The sequence below is a fragment of the Nycticebus coucang genome, chromosome 5 (genome assembly GCF_027406575.1).
Source record: "Nycticebus coucang isolate mNycCou1 chromosome 5, mNycCou1.pri, whole genome shotgun sequence".
Lineage (NCBI taxonomy): Eukaryota > Metazoa > Chordata > Mammalia > Primates > Lorisidae > Nycticebus > Nycticebus coucang.
The window spans coordinates 83,170,506-83,196,028 of NC_069784.1; the positions used below are offsets into that span (position 1 = coordinate 83,170,506).

At 35.3% G+C, this 25,523-nt stretch overlaps 1 protein-coding gene and 2 pseudogenes across 5 annotated transcripts in view; 1 reads left to right on the forward strand and 2 right to left on the reverse strand.

The window, feature by feature from the left end:
* LOC128585843 (glyceraldehyde-3-phosphate dehydrogenase-like) overlaps positions 1–25,523 on the forward strand; it is a 618,240-nt pseudogene that overhangs the window by 496,918 nt on the left and 95,799 nt on the right. The gene's annotated exons all lie outside the window — the stretch shown is intronic.
* The window catches only part of ATG5 (autophagy related 5), a 144,755-nt gene that overhangs the window by 32,671 nt on the left and 86,561 nt on the right, over positions 1–25,523 (reverse strand). For all 4 annotated transcript variants that reach the window (XM_053591182.1, XM_053591179.1, XM_053591180.1 and 1 more), the window contains one exon: positions 16,958–17,052. In XM_053591182.1, the coding sequence (XP_053447157.1) occupies positions 16,958–17,052 (95 nt within the window). The remainder of the gene's footprint in view (positions 1–16,957; positions 17,053–25,523) is intronic.
* On the reverse strand, positions 10,199–10,288 carry LOC128586993 (uncharacterized; annotated as a pseudogene).

A 25,523-nucleotide genomic window follows, 5' to 3' on the forward strand; every position in this document is an offset into this window, starting at 1 on the left:
CCATCTGAGAAATGGAAAAGAGACTGTGGTCAGGGTTTGAGTAAGAGGCTCTGTTTCAAAGAATTCACTAACAAAAGAGGATATACACCGTAGCTGAAAGCTATAATCACTGCACTTATTTTAAAGCCCTCTTAGGAACCAAGCTTTAAAAGATGATAAAATTGGCCTCATGAATAATTATCAAACTACAGAGATGAATGGAAGAGTATGGTGTTCCAACTTTACACATGGTACTTTATTAAAATAATTGTAAAGGCTTCAAAAGTGGCATCATCATTCCTCAGAATTAACACAGTTAAGTAAAACTTTCCTTACTACACAAAAAATGAACTATAATATTTAACGTGAATGTTGTTGAAACATTCCAAAGTAATAAAACTATTCAATTATACATGGTATGGTTTACAAAAGATGTCGAAAGTATTAAAAACTCTAAAATGATAATGTGTTAGGGGAAAAAGCAAATTTGTTAGTTCTCCTACTTTAAGCACTCCTCAACCAATGTAAAAACCAGAGTTCAAGTTACACTTTGATGTGTAGATCCTTTTGAAAGCTACTCTACCCTGTTTTATATGAAGCATCTGTAGCTAAAATGAACACCCAGTGAAGAGTATAGATGTTGCATTACATAAGCAGACGTCAGAACTGTCCCAAGCTGATTCTAAGTTACTTTAAACATGTACTCAGAGTCAGAAATTAGCTATGGCTTACTTCTTAGAAGTAACAGATAATTACCCTCATCACGATAAAAAGGATTTTAAATGTAAGCTAATCGAGGCATTTTTCCTTTAGTAAAGCTCTGCTTTTAAAAGTAAACTTCAAAAGTTTAATTAAAATAGGAAATGCTTTTACTATGTAGTAAAAACACTTTTCAGATTAGTGAGGCAGAAAAAGGAGGATTCTGCGAGGGAGGAAAGGTGGGACAAAAACATGCAGAAAAAAGAAAAAGGAAGGGGAAAAAAAGAAGAAAAAGAGGACAGAAAGACCTGTTGAAGTATTTTACTTCTTTTTTATATATTAAACAGCAGAATAAATTCTTTCCTTTGTATATATAAATTAATCCAGTTCTTATCTACACATTGACAAATATGGACAAAATGTTAACAGTTAAGTACTACTTACTGGGTAGTAAGATTTCTGGGTCTTTAGCATTGAAAACATGCTATTTCTTAAAATACATTTTGATTTTCTACATTTCATTATGTAATTTCTATATACAAACATTATGAAAACAAGTTTAATATGACACAAAGCACAGTTAAATGAAATTCAGTAACATACATTAGTTTAGCTTCTCAAAATTTCATGCACATTATTAACTTAGCCACATATCTAATACAGTCAGCCCTCCATATCCATGGTTTCTCCATCTGTGGATTCAACCAACTATGAATCAAAAATGTTTGGAAAAAATTCTGTGACTGTACTGAACATGTGTAGACTTTTTTGGTCATTATTCCCTAAACATAGTATTGTAACTATTGACATAGCATTTACATTGTGCTAGGTTATTATATGTAATCTAGGATTACAGGAGCATGTGCATAGGTTATAGGCAAATAACTGTCATTTTACATAAAGGACTCAAGCATCTATGAATTTTGGTATCCAAGGGAAATCTTGGAATAAATTCTTCATGGATGGATATTGGTGAACAACTATATATAAATCACTCTTCAGTGAATTCAATAATCATTTGAAACTCTGAGCTTACTAATTCACATAATTTCACAACTAGTACAATTTTAATTAAATTATGTTATGCACATAATTATGTTACAACATACAAATGGTAACTTTCATGAAAAGATCACACCCAAGGTAGACATATGGTCCACTCAAACATGGCTTCCAAATATGTATTCCAATCTCATTGAACTTAATTATAATCAAACTCATCATTTCATTGATAGAGACCTGTCTCTCTATCCCCTCTACGCAATACACTCAAACAGTGGCTCTTTGCACCAACATTGACCCTCCTTTATATTGATAACTTTTATTAAAGAAGACTGTTGAGAAATACATACTGTTCAGAACAGAATATATTTTCTAAAATGCTCATAAGGCATCAAAGTCAGATAATACCATTGAATGATATACTAGATTATATTTCTTAACAGAGAACTAACATTTTAATATATCATAATCAAATGCAAAAGAAGCAACTTACCTACCTAAATATTTTAGGAGTTTCAAGTATGTACCTATCAATACCTGTTTCTATATGTAATATCAATAAATCAATGTTCACATCAGTATTATCTATCAATGTCTCTGTACTTACATCATCTCCTTGGTACTTATTATTACAAACAATCCGCAAGGATCACAAAACAAAAGTTATATAAAATCCTACGAAACCTTGAAAATTAAAAGTAAAATAAAAAAACAGGTATTACCCAAGAACTGAGGCACATATTTCATCAGGGTATGATACTCTGATATGAAATGTCAAACAAAACTGTTCAAGCTCAAGTCAGAAATAAAGAATTGGATACTAGTCTTTGTATTTTTAAATTGATTTTTCCTTATAATATTCCTGCAGTGATTACCCTGTATATTACCTACTTGAAATTATTTGCAAGCAGTTATTTTAAAAGTATGAGTAATTAGACCAAAAAGCAACTCTCATATTTACCCAAAGAAGGAACCACTACTAAGAATCAAAGCCTAGTAATCCTGTTCTAACAGGTGTTGAGTGCTCTGGCATGTTATATGAAAATCATTTATGAGAAGAACGAAAAAAAAAATGAGAAGACAGTTTTCACTATTGGAATAGGTAAGTGATTAAGCAGAATTTTTTACATGAAGTTGTTGGCAGAATGAATGATCAGATTAAGTAGCATCATTCTCAATGTTGGCATTCTCTGTGACTGAAAGAAAAATATGGTAGTGACACAAAGAAACCAACTGGGGCCTTAGAGATCTTTTTGAGTAGTAAGCATGAAGGAATGAACATTCTCTGGACAAGGACTAAGTTTAGGTTTTCATCTGCAAAGATGGCATTAGGCCAGCAGTAAACTGAGAAAGTAAACCCCATCTCAGTCAGTGAGAAATGGAACAAGTGAAGTCAATCATTAAAGCAGCCTCTGACTAACTGTATAGGTTACATCTGGCATGTATTACCAGAGTGACAATTCTTCCAAGAAACTCTGTAATATTAAGTATAATCTGAGGTATTAAAAAGATAAATAGTAACATAAACCAGGGAGTGACCTTAATTTTAAAATATTTCTTCTAAGAGTTTTACATTAAGATCTTACTTCTGTGATATAAATACTATTGACTAGCTATAGAATAGTTCTATTTTCAACAGTTACAACATTTGAAGTCCTCTTGTATTTAACATGTTATCAAATTTCAAAACTGACCAATAGAAGTCTAACTCATTTTTACTATATCTATTCATATTCTCAAAGACATATTAAGGAGAAGTGAAATTATCAAAAGGTGAAAATAAGAAAACAGTAAGACTATAAAGTCAATTTTTACATGTCTTAGACCACACTAGCATAAAAAATACTAAGCATCTTATAGTATACAAGAATTTCTTCGAATAAAGAGCTTAAAAAAACATTTTTATTGAAATAATTAAAACCCATTCACAATCTTTTAAAATGAGGTATCACCTCTTTTGGCTTCTAAAATCATCCCGTATTACTATATGCATAAGCACAGGGAATGAGTTCATTCTTCTACTAAATTTGAAAGTTCCTTCTTTAATCTGATCACTAAAACTTTATTGATAATCAGAGAAAAGAACTTTACACAAGTAAAAGGGAAAAAAGCCCCAGCATACTAGCTATTTCAGGCTCTTCACACTAAAGGGAGGATATTAACATTTTTACTTTCTGTTCATGCATTTTTCTCTAGTAGAAGAAAATAGGTTAAAGGCAGGAAGCAGTATCTGACATTCAGTGAAGTACTCAAAAATGTTAAGGCTATTATTATTATTTGCCTACAGTTTGCTTTAATTAGTAGCAATATTTCTTAATCTCAAAAATATCAAATGAAACAATGGCCTAGCTTAGTACAACAAATTAGTAATGAGAAAATGTTTACTTTATTTAATAACTTTAGTATTATAGTTTGGGATAACACCATTAACTTTGTATTTCTCCAGCTACGAATGAGGAATAAAATTTGCCATAAAATTATCTGTCTTATTTTGAAATTAATAAATAAAGCAAAAATTTAAAAAGCTCTAATAAATAATGTTTGTTTTCATCAAAATGGTCAATTATCTGCATTAAATAGTTCCCATTCAGGTCATCAGGTATGCACCAAAAAAAAAAGTTCAAAATGTACTTGCCAAAATGAACTGAAAATTAATAATTGTTTTCATTTTTCAAAAATCCACATAGGAAGCAATTTAAGTTAAAGATCTTAGAGGGTAGCAGGTATTTTATTTAGAAAGGGCAACCAAAACTTGCTGTGTTGGGCTGCCCCCTACAGGCCTTGATTTACCTATTTCTTTTAAAAGATGAGTGTAAATAGAAAATACGATTCAAGGTTACATTAAAATATTAATACTAAAGCAAATTATTATTATTCATTCACTCATTATAGCGAGAAATAGTCTCTGAGAATCACCTATAAATATAAAGACATGAAACAATCCTTGTCCCTGAGAAATTCACAGTTTATTACTTAAGAGAAACTACATATACTTTAACAGAACCATGGTACACTATTAAAAAAGTAGTTCATACATATGTGTCTGTATTATATTATGATACAATATTTGGTGTAGAAAAAGAACTAGGCTAAAGATTCAAGACCCAAGTTCTATTCCTGGCTCTGGTATTAAATATCCAATTGAATACTGGGCAAGTCAGTTTTGTGCAAATTGTCTGATTCCCATAATTAGGGGTTTAAATTGGAAAATTCTTCCAGCTTGTATGCTCTAATTTTCCAAAGTTACATTTGTCACAGAAAAAGGTAGAAAGAAATTTTTTAAAACAGAGTTCATCTCAACACTTGGGAGGCTGAGGCAAGTAGATTGCCTGAGCTTACAAGAGTGAGACCCCGTCTCTAAAAAATAGCTAGGGGTTGTTGTGGTCACCTGTAGTCCCAGCTACTCAGGAGGCTGAGGCAAGAGAATTGCTTGAGCCCTTGAGTTTGAGGTTGCTATGAGCTGTGACACCATGGCATTCTACTGAGGGTGACAAAGTGAGATTCTGTCTCAAAAAAGAAAAAAAAGTCAACAGCCTGCATCACAGCAGCCTAGCAGCCACTGGAAAGATCAAAATGGGGCTGGAGCTCTTTCAAAGCTCCATTCTCAGAAAACTGTCAATATTTGATCTGTCATTTCCCTAGAACACCCCACCTTATTTGACCCAACTCAGAGCTCACTCAGGGCAAACAACCTTATTCTCAGGAGTGTTCATGGAAAAAAATCAGTGGCAACCATGAAAACAGCATAGCTTCACTGAGGTAGCAATAACAGCTAAGGCAAAGAACAAGCTAACCAAAATATTAAAAGAAAGACCTGGGAAATGAGAAGAAATCCAAGGGGGCCCTTTAAAGTTCCAAGATATTCCTAGTAATCTAGAAGCCCAGACACATGTATAGAGTTGTGCACATACTCAGAAAAACATCTGTGAAGGCCCTAAAACTCTTACCTACTGCAAACCTCGAGGCTCTGTATAAGAAAGTAAAATAGAGTTGTAAATTGCTTGTGTGAGCATTGAAGGCATGGCCGACATTCACACACAGCCCCTCAGAAAAGGCTGGGAGACATACTGGTTTTAGGCATTTAAGAAAATCTCTTCTAATCAGTAGATAATCACTAAACTAACCAAGCAGGGACTTCGGCGACTACACACAACAAAGAATTAGTTCAGAAAAGGAACTAAACAGACAACAGCAGTAACAACCACAAAAACCAACCTTGGGAAGGGTTATATATCATAGGAAATGTTCAGCTTTCAATGAAAACAGCGTAAGAAATGCAAAGGAACAAGAAAGTATGGGCCATACAGTCAGGAAAAAAGCAACACGAAGCATTCCTAAGTACAACCAGAAGCCAGACTTACTATACAAAGACTTAAGAGAGCTATTTTAAATATATACAAAGAACTAAAGAAAACCATGTCTAAAGAATTAAAGGAAAGTATAAGAAAAGCCTTTCATAAAATAGAGGTAGAAATTATAGAGATAAAGAAATACAATTTACAAAAAAGTACCAAACAAAAATTCTGGAGTTAAAAAGTGCAAGAATTGAAATAAAAAAATGGCTTTAGGAGCTCAACAGTTAATGGCAAAACCAAACAAAAATACCAAAACAAAAGAATACTGGAGACCAATATTCCTTATATTCATGAAGGAATGAAAATCCTCAAACAAAACGAGCACACCAAACCCAGCAACATATCAAAGGGTTCTATGGCCAAATGGATCTATCTCAAGAATCCAAGATGAGTTCAAAAAAGAAAAATGGATCAATGCACCATAATAACAGAATAGAGGGGGAAAAAAACCATATGATCATTTGATCAGACACAGAAAAGCATTCACTTTAATATGCTTTCATGATTAAAAAAAAGAAAGAAAAAAACTAAGAATGGAAGAGAACTCAGTGTGATAAAGCATATCTATCAAAAACTTACTTAGAGCTAGCATCATACTTAATGATAAAAGAATTCTCTCTAAGATCAGGGATATGACAATAACATCTGCTTTTGCCACTTCCATTTTGATGCTGTATTAGAAGTTCTAGCCAGAGACATTAGGGAAAAAAAAGGCATTCGGATTGAAAATGAAGTAGAACTGTATTTGCAACAATATGATCTAAGTATTCTAAGGAATGAGTTCACCAAAGTTGCGGGACACGTGATCAATATGCAAAAATCAGTATTATTTATATACACTAGCAATGAACAATCCAAAAATGCTACATAATAAAAACCAAATTCATTTCATAGCATCAAAAAGAAAAAAACTTAGGAATAAATTTAATAAAAGAAGTTTAAGACTTATATACTAAAAACTGTAAAACATTGTTGAACCCAAGTAAAGATGACCGAAATAAATGGAAAGAAACCATGTGTTCAACAACTGATGAACTTAATATTCATTAAGATAACAATATTCCCCCAATTAATCCACATATTCAATACAATGACTATTGAAATGTCAGCTTACTATTTTACAGAAACTGAAAAGCTGATCCTAACACTCATATGGAAATACAAGGAATTCGGAAAAGACAAAATAATCTTTATAAAGGAAAAAGATGAAGGAGTCATATTTCTCAATGTTAAAACTTACTACAAACCTAAAGATTCAAGACAGGTGGATTTGACATAAGCAAAGACATATAGATCAATTAAATAGAACAGATAATCTACATATAAGCCCATATACTTACTGGCAATTTTCAACAAGGGTACCAAGCAAATTTATAAGGGAAAGATAAGGCTTTTTAACAAATTGTGCCATGAGAATTGGAATATCACATGCAAAGCAATAAAGACAGATTCCTACCTTATCCATATACAAAAAGCAACCCAAAATAGATTAACGACTTAAATGGAAGTACTAAAATCGTATAACTTTAGAAGAAAACGTAAGTCTTTATTATCTTAGATTAGGTAATAGTTTCTCAGAAATGACAATACAAGAATATCAATAACCAAGGAAAAATGAACCGAATTTTACAAAAATTAAAAATTTTTGTGCTCCAAAGGACATCACCAAGTGAAAAGACAGAATGTAAAAAAAAATTGTAAAGCATATATCTAGTATGTGTCTATATGTAGTATCCAGATTATATAAAGAATACTTTCAAATAAACAAAGAAAAGACAACCCAATTGAAAAATTTAACGAGATGTTTCCCCTAAGATAATATATAAATGGCCAGTAAGCAAGAGAAAAAAAGATGCTTAAGATAGGTGTGGTGGCTCACACCTATAATCCCAGCACTTTTGGGAGGCCAAGGCAGAAGAATTTCTTGAGACTGAGAGTTTGAAACTAGTCTGGACAATACAGCAAGACCCCATTTCTTAAAAAAAAAAAAAAAATTAGCCAGGCATGATGGCACATGCCCATAGTCCCAGCTATTTGGAAGGCTGAGGCAGGAGGATCACTTGAGCCCAGGAGTCTGAGGTTGCAGTGAGTTATGATCACATCAGTCCTAGGTAACAGAGTAAGACTCCACCTCTTAAAAAGAAAAAAAAAAAAAATCATGGGGCCTTGCTGTGTGTCACACTTTATGGGGGCAAGACATGATTGCAAGAGGGACTTTACCTAACAATTGCAATCAGTGTAACCTGGCTTATTGTACCCTCAATGAATCACCAACAATAAAAAAAAAAAAAGAAAAAAGAAAACTAAAAAAGGTGCTCAATATATATCATCAGTTATTAAGGAAATGCACAGCAAAATCACAGTGTGATAACTTTTCACACGTCCTTAGAATAACTATAATCAAAATGATGCACAGTAACAAACGTTGGGAGGGATATGGAGTAGGGGTAAGTGGAGCCCTCATTCACATGCACTGCTGGTAAGAATGTAAGATGACACAGCAACTTAGGAAAATAAGAATGTAAGATGACACAGCAACTTAGGAAAAGAGTTTGACAGCTGCTCAAAAGGTTATACAAAGTTACCATATGATCCACTAATTCCACTCTGAGGTATATACAAAGGAGAACTGGAAAAACACCCAAAAACTTGTACACAAATGTTCATAGCAGTGTCATTCATAATAGCTAAAAAATGGAAACCACCTGATGCTCATCTACTAATGAATGAATAAACAAAAGGTATATCCATTCATCAGAATGCTATTCAGCTATAAGAAGAATGACATACTGATACATGCTACAACATGGACAAATCTTGAAAATATTACGCCAAGTGAAAGAAGGCGGATGTGAAAGGACATATATGATTTTATTTACATGAAATTCCATTATAGCAAATCCAGAGACAAAGGAGAACAGTAGCTGCCAGGGGTCAGGAGAGGAGGGATAGGGTCACTGTTGAGGGATATGGGGTTTCTTTGGGGAATGACGAAAATGTTTTAAAATTTAGAGAGTGGTGATCTAATGTTGTGCAACTTTTTGACAGTTATCATCTGGAAGCAAATAAAGCAGGAACCTATCTCACACAACATACTGTGGGAAAGGGTCTTCTTAACAACGAAAGGAGTTCACGTACTCATTAGAAAAAGAAAGGCATATCTGGTATATAATACTTTAAAATTTTTTCTCATATAAAGATAGCATATAAATTGTACAGCTATAATTTTGTTGTAATGTGATAGACAGAAAAAGGTTAATACCTATAAAAATTAACATTTTATAAAATGAAAATAACAGAAGAAAAACAAGCAAAATAAAATACAAGGCAATTTACAAAAAAAAAGAAATCCAAATGGCCAAAAAGGCAAATAGATTACTCACTGAGTATAAGGCAAATAGATAAACTCACTGAGTATGAGAGAAATATTAACTGAAGTAGAAATGATGTATCTCTTTAATACTGATACTACTGCTGAAAGTGAGAGTTACAATGCCCTACTGCTAATAGAGATGTAGGTGAGAAACATACCCTCATATACTGTTGGTGGAAATTTAAATTGATACATTTTTGAAAAGCAACCTAGCAAATTTATTTTATTTGAATCTCTACCTTTTGATCCCAAATCCCATTTTGGGGAACCTATTCCATATCTAAAAGAATATATATGAAATACTGTTTACTGCTGTACTGTTTATATGGTAAAAACCAGAAACAAAAAGAAAACTCAGGGAATAATGAACACATTACAGTGCATCCACAGATTGAATGTGATCTCCATTAAAGAGAATAAACTAGGTCCTACAACTCCACAATGAAACCCCCAAACTTGATTCAAAAACGGGTAAAGGACTTGAATAGATTGCTATTTCTCCAAAGAAGATATACAACAAATACATGAAAAGATACTAAGCACCATTATTCACTGGTGATTATATCCTACAACCATTAGGATGGCTAATACACAAAACAAATAGGAAATAACTGTTGATGGAGATGTAGAAAAGCAGAAAGCCTTTGTGCAGAGTGGGTGGGAATATAAAGTCATGCAGCTACAATTATCATACGATGCAGAAATTCCATTTCTGGGCAAATACTCAAAAGAACTGTAAGCAGGGTCTCAAAGAGATATTAGTGCGCCCATTATCACAGTTAACTTTTTAAAAAATGTGGAATGGTTCATGAATTTGCATGTTATCCTTGCTAATCTTTCCTATACCATTCCAAATTTAGTATATCTGCTGCTGAAGCAAGTACTATGATGTTTAATTTTAAACGTGACTTGGCAGGGCTGAAATTTTCCTGAATATTTCTGTGTAGGTGATTTTTGGATAGGATTAACATTTAAATCGATGAACTCTGAGTAAAGTGGATTACCCTCTGTAATATGAGTCAGCCTATCTAATCAGTTTGAGCAAGAAGGAATTCAGCCAACAGACTATCTTTGACCTCAGCTGCAAATATTCCTTGAGTCTCCTCCAACCTACCGCACCAGATCTTTGACCCACCAAGCCTCTATAAATGTAAGTCAATGTCTTAAATCAATCTCTCTCTCTCTCTCCTTCCCCCCAACACACAGACATCCTGCTTATTCATGGATTAATACACTTATGTTCACAGTTTATAATAGCCAAAATGTGGAAGCAACTCAAGTAGGAATAAGTAAAATGTAGTGTATACATTGGATACATACAATGGAATATTATTAGGCCTTTAAAAGGAAGGACATCGTGACACATGATACAACACAGATGAACAATGAGGACATTACACTACATAAAACAAACCTATCACAAAAAGACAGTGTATGATTTGTCTGTTATAATGTTCTCAGAGTAATCAAACTCAGACAGAGAAAAACTAGAATAGAGAAAAAGAGAAGAGGAGAATTGTCATTTTCTCACCAATATTGCTGTTTAATAGGTATAGAGTTTCAGTTTTGCAAGACAAAAAGAGTTTTGGAGAATGAATGTACAATGTGAAGGTAAATGATGCTGTTGAACTGTACACTTAAAAATGGTTAAAATAGTAAATTATATATTATATATATTTTACCATATCAAAGATTTTAAATATTTGTTTAAAAAGAAAAGGCACCATAAATAACAAAAATAAAGTAACGTATATTTAGCTACGGAACAGAGAATATTTGTAGAAAGTTTGTTCTGCTAAAGATACTATTTCTGCAAAATTCAAAATGTTATAAACTATGCAGTGTACCTTTTTGAAATGACTAAAAGACTAAGTGAAAAGCAGTAATATTCAGTTAACTAAACAAGTCCCTCTTCTTGGTGCCTGGCTTTCTGTTAGATATTAAGATATTATTGCAAGATATCTACTAAAGTGGACGATGACGACAGAAGAGGAGAATTGTCATTTTCTCACCAATATTGCCACGACCCTGGAGGGAGAAATCTTAACAAACATGGCCATAATTTGCCACACATTTCTATTGTCCTCACTTTTCAAAATTCATAACTCACATCTGGAAACAGAGTCTAAAAGTTGGCTCCTTCTTCGTTTTAGGAAGTGCCAAGTTAATTCCTGACATCCTAGTTTCCACTTTAAAAAAAAATGTATTCTTTCTCCCCACAAACTCATAAGTCACTAGATTCTCAAGTATTTTTAGCGCATTACAATAGAAGTTAAACAGATTTGCTTAAGTAAAATGGCTAGTAAAGCTCCCCGAAGAATTAAAATACTAATGGAGCTTTAATGAAATAAATAAATGGAAAAGGGAGCAGAGTTCTGAGGATTATGGAAGGGAACAAAACTAAGTTCAAATTCTACTTTATTTTACTATCATATAACTGACAAACTTCTTCTAAAGACAAGTAGGAATGATTTTAATTTTTTTTTTTTTTGAGACAGATTCTCACTTTATTGCCCCCAGTAGAGTAGCATGGCATTATAGTTCACAGCAAGCTCAAACTCTTGGGCTCAAGCGATCCTCTTGCCTCAGCCTTCCCAGTAGCTAGGACTAAAGGCTCCTGCCACAACGCTTGGCTATTTTTAGAGGCGAGATCTCACTCTGGCTCAGGCTGCTCTCAAACTCATGAGTTCAGACAATCCACCCATCTGGGCCTTCCAGAGTGCTAGGATTACAGGTGTGAGCCACTGTACCTGGTGGAAGGATTTTAATTCTATTAGCAAACTAGCACTGTTTATCAGCTTCATGTTTTCATTTAAATTAAAAATAACATCTTTAGATTTTTTAAAAGAAGATTCTCTAAATTTATTTAAATTAACTAGCCTCATGTAAGGCTGGGCAAGGTGGCTCACACCTGCAATCCAAGCATTCTGGGAGGCCAAGGCAAAATGATGCCTTGAGCTCAGGAGTTTGAGACCAGCCTGAGCAAGAGCGAGACCCCATCTCTACTAAAAATAGAAAAATCAGCCAGGCATTGTGGCAGGTGCCTGTAGTCCCTGCTTGGTAGGCTGCGGCAGGAAGACGGTTTGAATCTAGGAGTTTGAGGTTGCTGTAAGCTAGACTGACTCTAACCTGGGGCAAAAAGAATGAGAATGTCTCAGAAAAAAAAAAAAGAAAAAAGGATGAAAGAAAAACACAAAGAACAAAGCAAGAGATTAAGTGATCTTTGTTGAATAAATATGAATGAATATTCATATTATTAAAAATCCCTGAGGACTTCCCATTTTTTTAAGGATAAAAAGAAACTCCTTAATATGGTCTGACCCTTACCTTCACAGTCTTAATGCATGGTCATCTCTTTGTGCTCAAGACAAAACAAGCTGTCCTCAACAGTCACAAAGCTCTTCTCATGACCCTCTGCCTACCTTAAATCCATCTGTTAGATCTTTGGGGATGCAACACTTCCTCAGGGCAGCCTTCTCTGACCTTCCAAACTTGTACAAGGAAAAGGCATTAGGCCTTTTTTTTTTTTTTTTGTAGAGACAGAGTCTCACTTTATCACCCTCGGTAGAGTGCTGTGGCGTCACAGCTCACAACAACCTCCAACTCCTGGGCTTAGGCGATTCTCTTGCCTCAGCCTCCGGAGTAGCTGGGACTACAGGCACCTGCCGCAATGCCCGGCTATTTTTTTGTCGCAGTTTGACTGGGGCCGGGTTCAAACCCGTTAACCTTGGTATATGGGACTGGCGCCCTACCCACTGAGCGACAGGCGCTGCCTGGCATTATGTTTTTATTGCAGTATGTACCTCTTCACCATAATCATGGCTCCAATTTTATATTTGTTTGCATACTTAGTCAATTAGTTTCTTTCTACCTTCAGACTATAAACTCGCTAAGGGATATTGTATAATTACTGATCACCACTTGTATATCCTGTGCACAGTAGAGGACAAGGCACAAGAATATTTGAGTAAATGAACTTGCTGAATGAATGAATGAGACAAATTTTTTTTTTTTTACCCAAAGTACAATAATGGCAGGATAACATTTATAAATCCATTGCTTCTTAAAAAAGAGAAAATGATGTTCCTGATTTTTACTCTACAATATAAAGACCAGTGCCTAAAAACCTCAGACGTTTTTTTCCCAAATCTTTTTGACGAATACCTTCATCAATCACCATCTGTTTATGTGTGCTATTCTAAATAAGATTTTGGTTACATTTCTGAAACACTTCCTGCCATTAACCTCATCTCTAGAACAATAGCTAATATGAAGCACCTGGATTTCAGGAACACAAACCTGAAACTCAACACACCAAACTAAACTGTTATGTAAATGACAGAAATGACACATTTTGGTCTATGACTCTCTAGACAGCATTTGGACCAATTTAACTTTTACCACTAAAATTCTGTCACTTGGTTTTTTTATACTCATTTTGAGCTCATGATAAACGAATTACAGATGAAAAAGAAATACTCTGATAACAATTCTTATGAAAGTCAGTCTTTAAAGAACACTATCAATCACAGGCTTTCTAGGTTCCTATCTGTTCATTTTGTGATGCTGGACTTCATTTTTGTGACAATTATGTTCTGAAAAATCTGTAAATTCATAAACAAAAATATTTTTTTTTTTTTTTTTGAGACAGAGTCTCACTATGTCACTCTCGGTAGAGTGCTATGACGTCACAGCTCACAGCAACCTCCAACTCTTGGGCTTAAGCACTTCTCTTGCCTCAGCCTCTCAAGTAGCTGGGACTACAGGCACCGACCACAATGCCTGGCTATTTTTTGGTTTCAGTTGTCATTGGTGTTTAGCAGGCTGGGCTCAAACCCGTCGGCCTCATTATGTGGCCGGAGCCCTACTCACTGAGCTATAGGTGCAGAGCCCCCAAATCATATTTTTTCATAAATGAGAACTAGGTCTGGATTCTGGTTTTTCCATTTTTCATTTGTGTCATCCCAAGCAAGTGACTTAAAATCCCTGAGCTTCAGATTCCTCACATGTAAAATCAGATGATTCCTTTGCCCTAAGATGGCTTGAACAAGATAAAACTGGCTTCACTCAAGCATGATTAAAACCCTTTTATCTCCCCCTTGCTATATAGAGAATCTATTCTATTCTAGGATTCTGCAAGATAAAATAAATATTTTAGTAAAAATCATGCCATTCATTTACCTATTAATAAACTCTGATTTTTAGGTTTTAAATTTACTTACTAAGTTAAAGTCTCAAAAAGTATATTTAAAAATAATACGTTTAAAAAATAAAAGATGCTAATTAACTAAAATGCTGCATAAATAAAAACTATAATTACACAGAATAACAAAACCATACAAACTAATCAGATCTAAAGAAGTCAGCAACAGAAATCTGATGATACTTTTATACCATATAACTAGAAAAATGGAAAGTAGAGATACAGCCTCCTTTGGTTAAGGCATGAACTGAATATTCAAAAATACAAAATAGGGAACTGGGAAAAACCGGGAAATGACAAATTAGCAAAAACTAAGACTCCTTAATTTTTATATTCACTTACATATTTCACTTCTAATATAATCAAATTCAATTAAGAACCAAAAGGAAAGTTAAGTAGTTAAACTGAGAACCAAAAAGTCCTCGGTCGGGCTCTTTGACTCTTTCTATTTAAGGAAAAACCACCCAACTCCCCTGACACAAGGATGATCAGGCAGGAGGCTCTGCCCTTGTAAGAGTCCCATGTAGCAGCCAGGTTTTGTCAGCCAAATTTTGAGAACTCTCTACCTTACCACTTTCTATCTAATTATAGAACTTTATTATAAAAACCATTCTCTCTTTTATCTTCTTTCCCTCTCTTCCTCCCTATCTCTCTGAATCCTTCTGTATTATGATACCACAATAAAGAAGCATAGGATAATCTGACAGTTTCCTGCTGGAACAGAATGATAAATTAAAAAAAGAAAACCCTTCCTCTGTATACCTACCTGTACTATTCATTATTCTGACTGTAATAATTATGCAATAAGTATAATACACTTTTGCTATAGGAGCTTAGTGTTACAATTAAAAAACCACAGTTTAGTTAAACACATTTGCCAGAACGTAACCAGGGAAGTGCTGAGAGGTACACATAGCAAAACCACTTGGGAACTCTTCTTTTGGAAATGTCTTCTGAGTCTGTGGTATATTTTATGCAACTACATTCTTTAAGTAAGATATTATATTTTACTTGGCTGTGGAAATGTTTTATAGTATGTTACTATGGAGCTCACAATAAAAATATAATGAAAATAAAATTAATAAATGATAAATGATTTAAGGAATTAACAAAAATTCACATGCAAGGCACTTTTCAAGACCACAAACACACAACATAAACATAACCTTCCTTTCAGGAAAAATATGAACCACTTGAAAATTACACCTGCATCACTAAATCAAAAAAATACTCTTTGTTCCTTCAGTACACTGAGATTTTTGTTTGTTAGCTTATCTTTAATTATATAATTTGTTTTCCTCTTTGAACACACAGATATGTGATAGTTCTATAAAAGCTTTAAAAATAACTATGGCTGTAACTATTAGTAAAGATTGTGGGATACTGAAAATGGCTACAAAAGCTTTTAAGCTTGAGTGGAAATCCTAGTAGATTAGAGTCTATACCTGTGAAATTATGTTTCCAATTCTTGTCGTTAAATGCCATTTCATGATTATAAGAAACTTGCTTCCAAAAATATTATTCATTCAACAAATATTTAATATTTGCCATATGCCAAGCACATAGGTTTTTAAAGGACTCTACAGAACATGAAGTTTCTTTACCTCATACAAGTGTGCTGTAAGAAAGACTTGAGAGCGTACTGTGTCTACTTTGTTGTACAACACTGAGGACTCACTACCTGAAACAAATAAATATAGTCGGTTCTTGTTATTTGCAGTAGTTATGCTGTATACAGTTGCTGCAAATGCTGAATGAACACTGAGCCACTGCTCCTAGTGGAAACAGGGGGTCATGTTTCTGTGAGCATCAATCACATGTCTACCAACCAATCAAAACCTAACTTTGATTTGCATTTCTGTTTAAAAACAGCACATCAGCATATGCTTGGGATCCATCTTAAACAGCATAATCACTAACAAAAAGTACAAAAATGTGAAAGATAAGGCACTAAACAGACTATGAAGAGAACACTTGTTTACAGTACGACAGCTGAAACAAGGTAGAGCATCGTTTTGTTTAGTCTGTGCTGGGAACATGCACAGCTGGCGAATCAAATGTTTCACTGCTCTGCATGTGTCTGTCATGACCACAAAAGTGTTCCAAGTACTGACTCTGGAGTTACAAATAAATTTGAGTTAGTAAGTGAATCTGCCAATACAAACTCTACAAATAATGAGCATCAACTACATGAGCTAAATATTTCAGTACAGTCTCTGATCTGACCACCACCAAGACACAGATCTAAAAAACCCTAACAGTGCTCGGTTAGAGTTTTGGACTCGAATGCTTCAAGAAGACAGAAGGCTTTCACAAATGGACAGTTTTTAAGATGTTACTTCCTACCTGATATATTCTAAAGGGAATATAACGGAATCCATTTTCTTCTGCAGGATATTCCATGAGTTTCCGATTGATGGCCCAAAACTGGTCAAATCTATCTGTAATGACATAAATTGTTATTAAAAAAGAACATCATAATGAAATAACTCGCACAACAAAATGAAAGTTTTAAACATGCTCCCAGCAATTTCTGAAAGGATATCACTTATATAGCAATTTTTTTCTTAAACTTATCTTCTCATAACTAAACATAAAACAAGAAATAGAATTAGACTCAGTGCCCTTGGCACAGTGGTTACAGTGCTAGCCACATGCACCCAAGGTGGCGGGTTCAAACCCGGCCCAAGCCAGCTAAACAATGACAACTGCAACAAAGAAATAGCCGGACATTGTGGCTGGCGCCTGTAGTCCCAGCTACTTGGGAGGCTGAGGCAAGAGACTCGCTTAAGCCCAAGAGTTGGAGGTTGCTGTGAGCTGTGATGCCACAGCACTGTACCAAGGGCAACATAGTGATACTCTGTCTCAAAAAAAAAAAACAACGAAATAAAATTAATTTTTCTACATATTATTTCCTCTTTCTAGATGTTCATATTGACAGTTTTTCCTTATAAGGGAACCCTAACTGACTACCCCCCATGACTACTTGTGTTATCAAGGCATAAAACACCATGTAAGGAATGGATGACTTGACTCTCCTGATCCTACACCTTCTGCTAACCTATAAAGACACAGCTTCAAATAACCTAAATGTTAACCAGAACTTGTGAAAAGAAACAAAGGGAATAAAACTATAGGAAAGGGTTTGAAAGAAATATGGAATTGACACTTATGAATTGCCAGTAAAGACTAATCTCAGACTGAATAAACTCCTTCATAAATTTTTCAAGTTTAATTAAAAATTATTGAGAGAACAATTTGCACACCACAAAATTCACCTTTTTAAAGTACATAATTCAACGGTTTTTAGTATAGTCAGAGTTCAAAACATTTTCATTATCCCCCAAACACCTTTAACTATTAATAGCCACACCCATTCATCTCTTCCCCCTGCCCCTGGAAATCATCAGAAATCTCTTCTACCTCTATGGTTTGCCTGTTCTGAACATCTCACGAAAGCGGAATCATACTATATGTTGTCTTTTACATCTGCCTCATTTTTCCACTTGGCATAATATTTTCAAGATTCATCCAAGCTATAGTACGCATCAGAACTTAATTTGCTTCTCTGGCTGAATAAAGTTCTTTCATATGGTGTTATCAGATTTTGGTTATCTGTCAGGTGATTTGTTTCTACATTCTAAATAATGGTACAAAAATTAAATAATAAATAATGTGCACAAATTTTTGTGTGGATGTAAGTTTTTGATTCTCTTGGGTATGTACTTAGTGCAATTACTGGGTCTTAAGGTAACTTTGTTTAACTGATATATAGTAACTATATTCCGAGAAAATACAGAACTGTTTTCTCAAGAGACTGTATTACTTTACATTTCCATCCTTGCTGATACTTGTTACTGTCGGTCACTTTATTATAACCAGCCTAGTGGACACAGAGTGGTATCTCACTGTGTTTTTAATCTGCATTTCCCCATTGACTAATCGTGCTGAGCACCTTCTCACGTGCTTTCTGGCCATTTGTACATCTTCTCCAGAAAATATCTATCAAGCCAAAACTGGGTTTTTTTTTATTGTTGGGTTTTAAGAGTTCTTTATAAATTCTGGATACAAGGTCCTTATCTGATATGTGATTTACAAATATTTTCTCCCACATTATTAAGCAATTCCATTTATTGATTGATTGATTGATTGATTGATTGAAACCTGGTCTTCTTATGTGGTCCAGGCTGCTCTTAAACTTGTGGGTTCCAACAACCCTCCCAGGTAGGTAGGACTATCAATGAACGCATGCCACCACACCAGCAAGCAAATCCTTTTTAACTTACCTACAGTCCTACCTTCATATTTTTTATACTCAGAAATTGTTAGCAGAATCAAATCTCATTAAAGCTAGTAAGTAGATCCAGAATTTCAGTTCATTTTGGGATTAAAAGCTCATTCTCTACTACTAGACTTGTCCCAATCCAACTTACTGGTAATCTACTGATTCTGCTTAAACCAGCCTAACCTTACACTATAAAAAAAATAAAAATTTAATTGTTTCTTTATGTACCCCCAGTCCTAGAAGACTGTGACAAGCTTTTGGCCTTCCTTACTCCTATCTTCAACTCCAATTTGGAAGACTCATACTATGTTAGAACTGGTAGGACAGGGAATTTTGGATCCAGTTAATCTAATACACTTTCACAGATGATTAACTATGGCCCAAGTTGTTATGTGGTTAATCAAGAACCAAGAGCAGAATCTTGGTCTTCAGATTCAAAGTCCACAACTGTTGCAACACATGCACTTAACAAAATTTTACCTTAATGCTCACAGTAGCTACTTTGATATTGTTTTTATACATACTTGATCTTAGCCAAAAGGCTGAGAAGTAATAGTTTTTATACATGAAGCAATTACTCTTCTATTTAAAAAGTATTTTTTTACCATCAAGTATCAAGCAAGAATGTGACAGCTACCTAAGATGAGTCTTTGTGTACACTTAAAATTTTACTCACTGCCTCATTAAATCTTAAGCACCTAGTGTGGTGCATGCATAGTACAAGCTCTTGAGTCAAAGACTGAATGTAATAGAACACAATGAAAACAGCATCCATTAAAACATTTTTAGTTCTAATCCTATCTGCAACTAAATAGCAAAAAAAACCTAGAAACAAAAATTATTAAAAATCCAGACTTAATTCATGTATAGATGAAAAAGAAGTTAGTTTCTAATGCCTCATCTAAAAATAATTTTTTTAATTGTTTGAAGATTGATTTCCTCTGTATTAAAATAAACCTGTTTAAAAACACAAGCAAATCTTTATTAAATAAGAGATTTATACTGGTTCTAACAGAGAAGAAAACATGGATTAAAACGGTGGTTCTCAGCCCAGGTAGATTTTATTCCCCAGAGGTATTTGGTACTTTCCAGAGACATTTTGGTTGTCATAACTTTTAAACATGCTATAATGCATAGGACAGCTCCCTAAAGTAACTGACTCAAAATGTCAACAGGGCTCAAGGAAGGAGAACAAACACAAGAAATGCAAACTACAGAAAGGTAATTAGCAAAAAGTTTTTATATACCTGTATAGCAAAAAGGTAAACTGGAAAAAGGAACATTATTGTGCCAGTTATCAATTTAATGACTCCTAGTTCCAAATTCACCCTTCAAAATGTGCACTGCCATACTGACCCCAGTCCTTTAAGCAGTGAGGACTGCTGTGAGAACCACTTTAAGATTTCTCAGCAGATGGTGCTGAAAGGAGACTGCAAGACAAAGGCTCTTTGGAGGTTTCTATGGCATGGTGGATCAGAGGTATGAGGGTGAAGGTATCAGGTGGAATCCTGCCCCAGGCATGTACACAGACAGCAAGTCTCTTTAGCAACCTTGCAGCCTTGGCTTGACCTCTCAACACAGAATCCAGCACTCTAAAGTATAGAATCCCGCCTGCACAGGTACACCAAAAGCCCCTTGTCTTTATCAACACCTCAGTTTCCTCTGCTGGCCCACACAGGCTGTTCATCCGCAGTTTCCCACACCATACAAAGGTTACCCATCACCTGCACTCCAGATTGCCACGACTGTCCATGGTCTGCAGACCAACTCCAGGCTGGGCAAAACACAGAACTTCTCCAACAAGGTCTAAACCCTGGCCTTGGGGAAGGGGTCTCTCATAAGTTTGGCCTTCCTCCCTCAGTCCCAGGGTACCACATGTGGTTTTTCTTATGTCTTACAGTCACTCTTTATCAGATTTAATGATTCTCTCTATAAAACTTACCCTGTTTAACCACTCTGTGGTTTTTATCTCCTGAATGGACCCAGACAGATATAACTATGTTTAAAAGAAAAAAAGACACAATAAAAGATCTGTATTAACATTAGTTTTTAATCTCATAAGAATACAAAAAGGAAATTTTCTCAGCAGTAAGTAAAAATACACCAGCCAAAAAGAAACTAATGTTTGTATTTCAAAATTATTAACAAGAACAATAAAAAACAGAAATATAAGAAAATCAGTGCTAGGATTGAATGTATAAACCAAGTGTTTTTTCAGATTAGATTTTGTAATATTAGGACCTCATTCTATACTCTAGTCAGTAATTAAAAGAAAGGACCCTCTACTATCTCCCTAAGTACTAATGAATCAAATAATGAATACTGACCTGTTTCTGAGTATTAGTCTAAATATTAGAACTATGCTATTAATAATAATTAAGTCATAAAATTAGTGATTTATCAGCCATGGAGAACAGCACTTATAAGAAACAAAAGCATAATGGTCTCCGGCTCCTTATTTTATAAACTGTAATGGTAGATAAATGTATGTCAACGTAAACAACTTTCAAATTTACTTGGTGCTAATGCTAAAACAAAACAAAAAGAACTGAGTAGGTGGTGCCTGTGGCTCAGTGAGTAGGGCGCCAGCCTCATACACCGAGGGTGGTGGGTTCGAACCCCACCCTGGCCAAAATGCAACAACAACAAAATAGCCAGGCGTTGTGGCGGGTGCCTGTAGTCCCAGCTACTTGGGAGGCTGAAGCAGGAGAATCGCCTAAGCCCAAGAGCTGGAGGTTGCTCTGAGTTGTGACACCACGGCACTCTACCAAGGGTGACAAATTGAGACTCTGTCTCTAAAAAAAAAAGAAAAAGAAATAAATAAGTAGGAATAAATCAAAGCTAGCAGTCACTTAGTTTATTCATACAATGGGAGAAAGGAAGGTAACATACACTTCTTGCAAAAACAGTTGGCAATATGACTATGAAGTTGGTTTTTAAAACCTAACACTTGTTTAAGAAGGCTACCAAATCAAGATCATAGAATTAAAGAACGGTTCAATAGAAACATTCAGCCCATCTAAAAAGTAAGAGATTAAAAACAATTCCTCAAAACCCTGACAGCCACCAGATTTTCCTTACGCTCTACTGAATTACATGTTCATGCTGGAAATTTTTAAAACATCCAGAATTTATTTTTAAATTTCATATCTCCCTAAATAACATACATAAGACATAAAGTTGCTTAATTTTGTATTTTTTGTTACTCACATGGAAAAACAGCAAGAAAGGATTTATCTATTCTTCTACTTAAGTTTTATGGGAAGTAAGAACTCCCAGCAAATTATTTTACATTCTTATGCCACAGATAATGTGTCTAAAATTCCACCACCACTACCATCCACCTGCACAGGTACACTGAAAGCCCCTTGTCCAAGACATGGAGGGCAAGTACAGAGACAGCAGGCTCAGTTCAGGAAGCTGAGACCTTCCAACAACAGGAAAGGGGTGAGATGATCTCCACATGTATATGCTATCTAGCTCCTGGTCTTTAACACTTACGATGCCAAACAGAATAGAGTCATAGCACCCCGAATAAATGTCAGGCTGTGACAGCACCAAAAGATAGACTCTAAGCTTTACTTTGAAGAAAAAAGAAAATGGCTAAAAATCAGTACAAAAAGAAACCCTCCACAAAATTTTGTAACAATAGTATTATTCAAATCAGTACTACAGGTGGTCACATAATATATGTACTATTTTAATCAGAGGCTTATATCCAAATATAGACTTATTTGAATTAATTTCTTCAGATAATATGTTAAACATCTTTGTAAGACAAAATAGGAGGGAAAAGAGGAAAGAGTAGCAATTATTGGTAGACTGCCAAAAGCAGGCGTTGAGTGACCTTTATATTCAAACTCATTTCAGTCAGGTCAAATTAAGAGAATCCTATCATGGGCGGCGCCTGTGGCTCAAAGGGTTAAGGGAGCCGGCCCCATATGCCAGAGGTGGCGGGTTCAAACCCAGCCCCGGCCAAAAACCGCAAAAAAAAAAAAAGAGAATCCTATCATAATAGGGCAGTTGGACTGGACTAGAAGCAGGGAGCATTCTCTTCAGCACATGCATCAGTGCTTGGATACTACTCAACAGAACCACACCTAACATTTATATATGAGACAGAAAAGACTTGTGCTCTACAGTTTAAGGTTTTAAGTTACTGAGAGGGGGAAGTCCTCTGATGGGGAAGGTCCTCACTGAAGTGAAGTAGCCTTTAAAAGGATTTCATCTTGAACACTGAAGGAGGCAGGCCCAGTAGGCTGGCCTCTGCAGCTGAGGATGCCAGTCCAGGGGAGGCTAATCCTAAATCCTGAACACGCATCTTGGCAGTAGAAGTACACCCGGGAAATCTGTCATTTAAATCAAAAATAAAACCTGGAACCTGGGAGAATTTTGACTTTGACTACTACTGCCTGAAAATAAACTGAGAGAAGACATTTACTCATTTGCCCTACAAAATAAGTGCTACAGTCTTGGAAAACTGGTCTTAAGAACAGTTATATAGGCAGCACCTGTGGCTCAGTGGGTAGGGCCCTGGCCCCATATACTGAGGGTGGCCAGTTTGAACCCAGCCCTGGCCAGCTAAAACAGCAGTGGCAACTGTAACAAAAAATAGCTGGACATTGTGGTGGGCATCTGTAGTCCCAGCTACTTGGGAGGCTGAAGCAAGAGAATCACTTAAGCGCACGAGTTGGAGGTTGCTGTGAGCTGTGACACCATGGCACTCTACTGAGGGTGACAAAGTGAGACTCTATCTCAAAAAAAAATAACAGTAATATATAATGCAATCAATTATTTCTCTCTGTATTCATGCTACCATTTTCATCTAAATCACTATCCTTTCTCACTTCAAACACTGCAACAACCTCCCACTTGGCCATTGTCCTTCCATGTTTATCTCCTCCACAGCATCCAGAATGCTCTCTTTTTTTTTTTAATGGCCATTTTTACACTTCTGGGTTTTTTTTTATTGTTGGGGAATCATTGAAGGTACAATGAGCCAGGTTATACTGCTTGTGTTTGCTGAGTGAAGTCCCTCTATTAATAGTGTCCTGCCCCCAAGAGATGTGTCATATACCATGGCCCCACATTCCCTCCCTTCTTCCAATACCCCTCTCCCTACCAAGTGCTAGCATCAATTGTCCTCATATCAGAATTGAGTATACTGGATTCTCGCTTCTCCATTCTTGTGATGCTTAAGAATATATTTCAACTCCATCCAAATTAATATAAAAGATGTAAAGTCACCATCCTTTTGTGGCCGTATAGTATTCTACGGTATACATATACCACAGCTTGTTAACCCATTCCTGGGTTGGTAGGCATTTAGGTTGTTTCCACAATTTGGCAATTGTAAACTGAGCTGCAATTAAACAGTCTAGTGCAAATGTCCTTATAGTAAAATGATCATTTTTCTTCTGGGTAGATGTCCAGTAATGGGATTGCAGGATCAAATGGGAGGTCTAGTTTGAGTTCTTTAAGGTTTCTCCATACTTCCTTTCAAAAGAGTTGTATTAGTTTGCAGTCCCACCAGCAATGTAAGTGTTCCCTTCTTTCCATAACCATGCCAGCATGTGCAGCTTTGAGTCTTTGTGATGTGGGCCATTCTCACTGGGGTTAGGTGATATCTCAGGGTGGTCTTTATTTGTATTTCTCTGATAATTAGGGACGATGAGTATTTTTTCATATGCTTGTCAGCCATTCATCTGTCTTCTTTAGAGTAAGTTCTATTCATCTCATTTGCCCATTTATATAAGGGGTTATTGGCTTTTGTTTTGTTGCATAATTTGAGTTTTCTGTAGTTATCAAGCTTTTGTCTGATTCATAGTATATAGATATCTTTTCCCATTCTGATGGTTGTCTATTTGCTTTGGTTGCTGTCTCCTTAGCTGTACAGAAGCTTTCAGTTTAATTAAGTTCCATTTGTTTACTTTTGTTGTTGCAATTGCCATCCCTTTGTATATATGCCAATAACAGCCAAGATGAGAACTAATCAAGGACATAATTTGCTTCTCAGTAGCTTCAAAGAAAATGAAATACCCAGGAATATACATAACAAAAGAGGTGAAGGACCTCTGTAAAGAAAACTATGAAAATCCTAAGAAAAGAAATAGCAGAAGATAGTAACAAATGGAAGAACATACCATGCTCATGGCTGGGAAGAATCAACATTGTTAAAATGTGTATACTTCCCAAAGCAATCTACATTTTATGTGGAAACAGAAAAAACCCTGTATAGCTAAAGAAATTCTTAATAATAAAAACAAACCTGGGCATTAGCCTACCAAACTTTAGGTTGTACTACAAGGCTACAGTGATCAAAATAGCCCAGTATTGGCACAAAAATAGAGACATAGACATCTGGAATTGAATAGAACACCCTGAGATGAAACTAAAATCTTACAGCCACCTCACCTTTGATAAACCAAACAAGAACATTCACTGGGGCAAAGACTCCCTATTCAATAATTGGTGCTGGGAGAACTGGATAACCATGTGTAAAAGACTGAACATGGACCCGCACCTTTCTCCACTCGCTAAAACTGATTCAAGATGGATAAAAGATCTAAATCTAAGGCACGAATCAATAAAAATCCTCAAAGAAAGTGTGGGGAAGACACTTGAAGA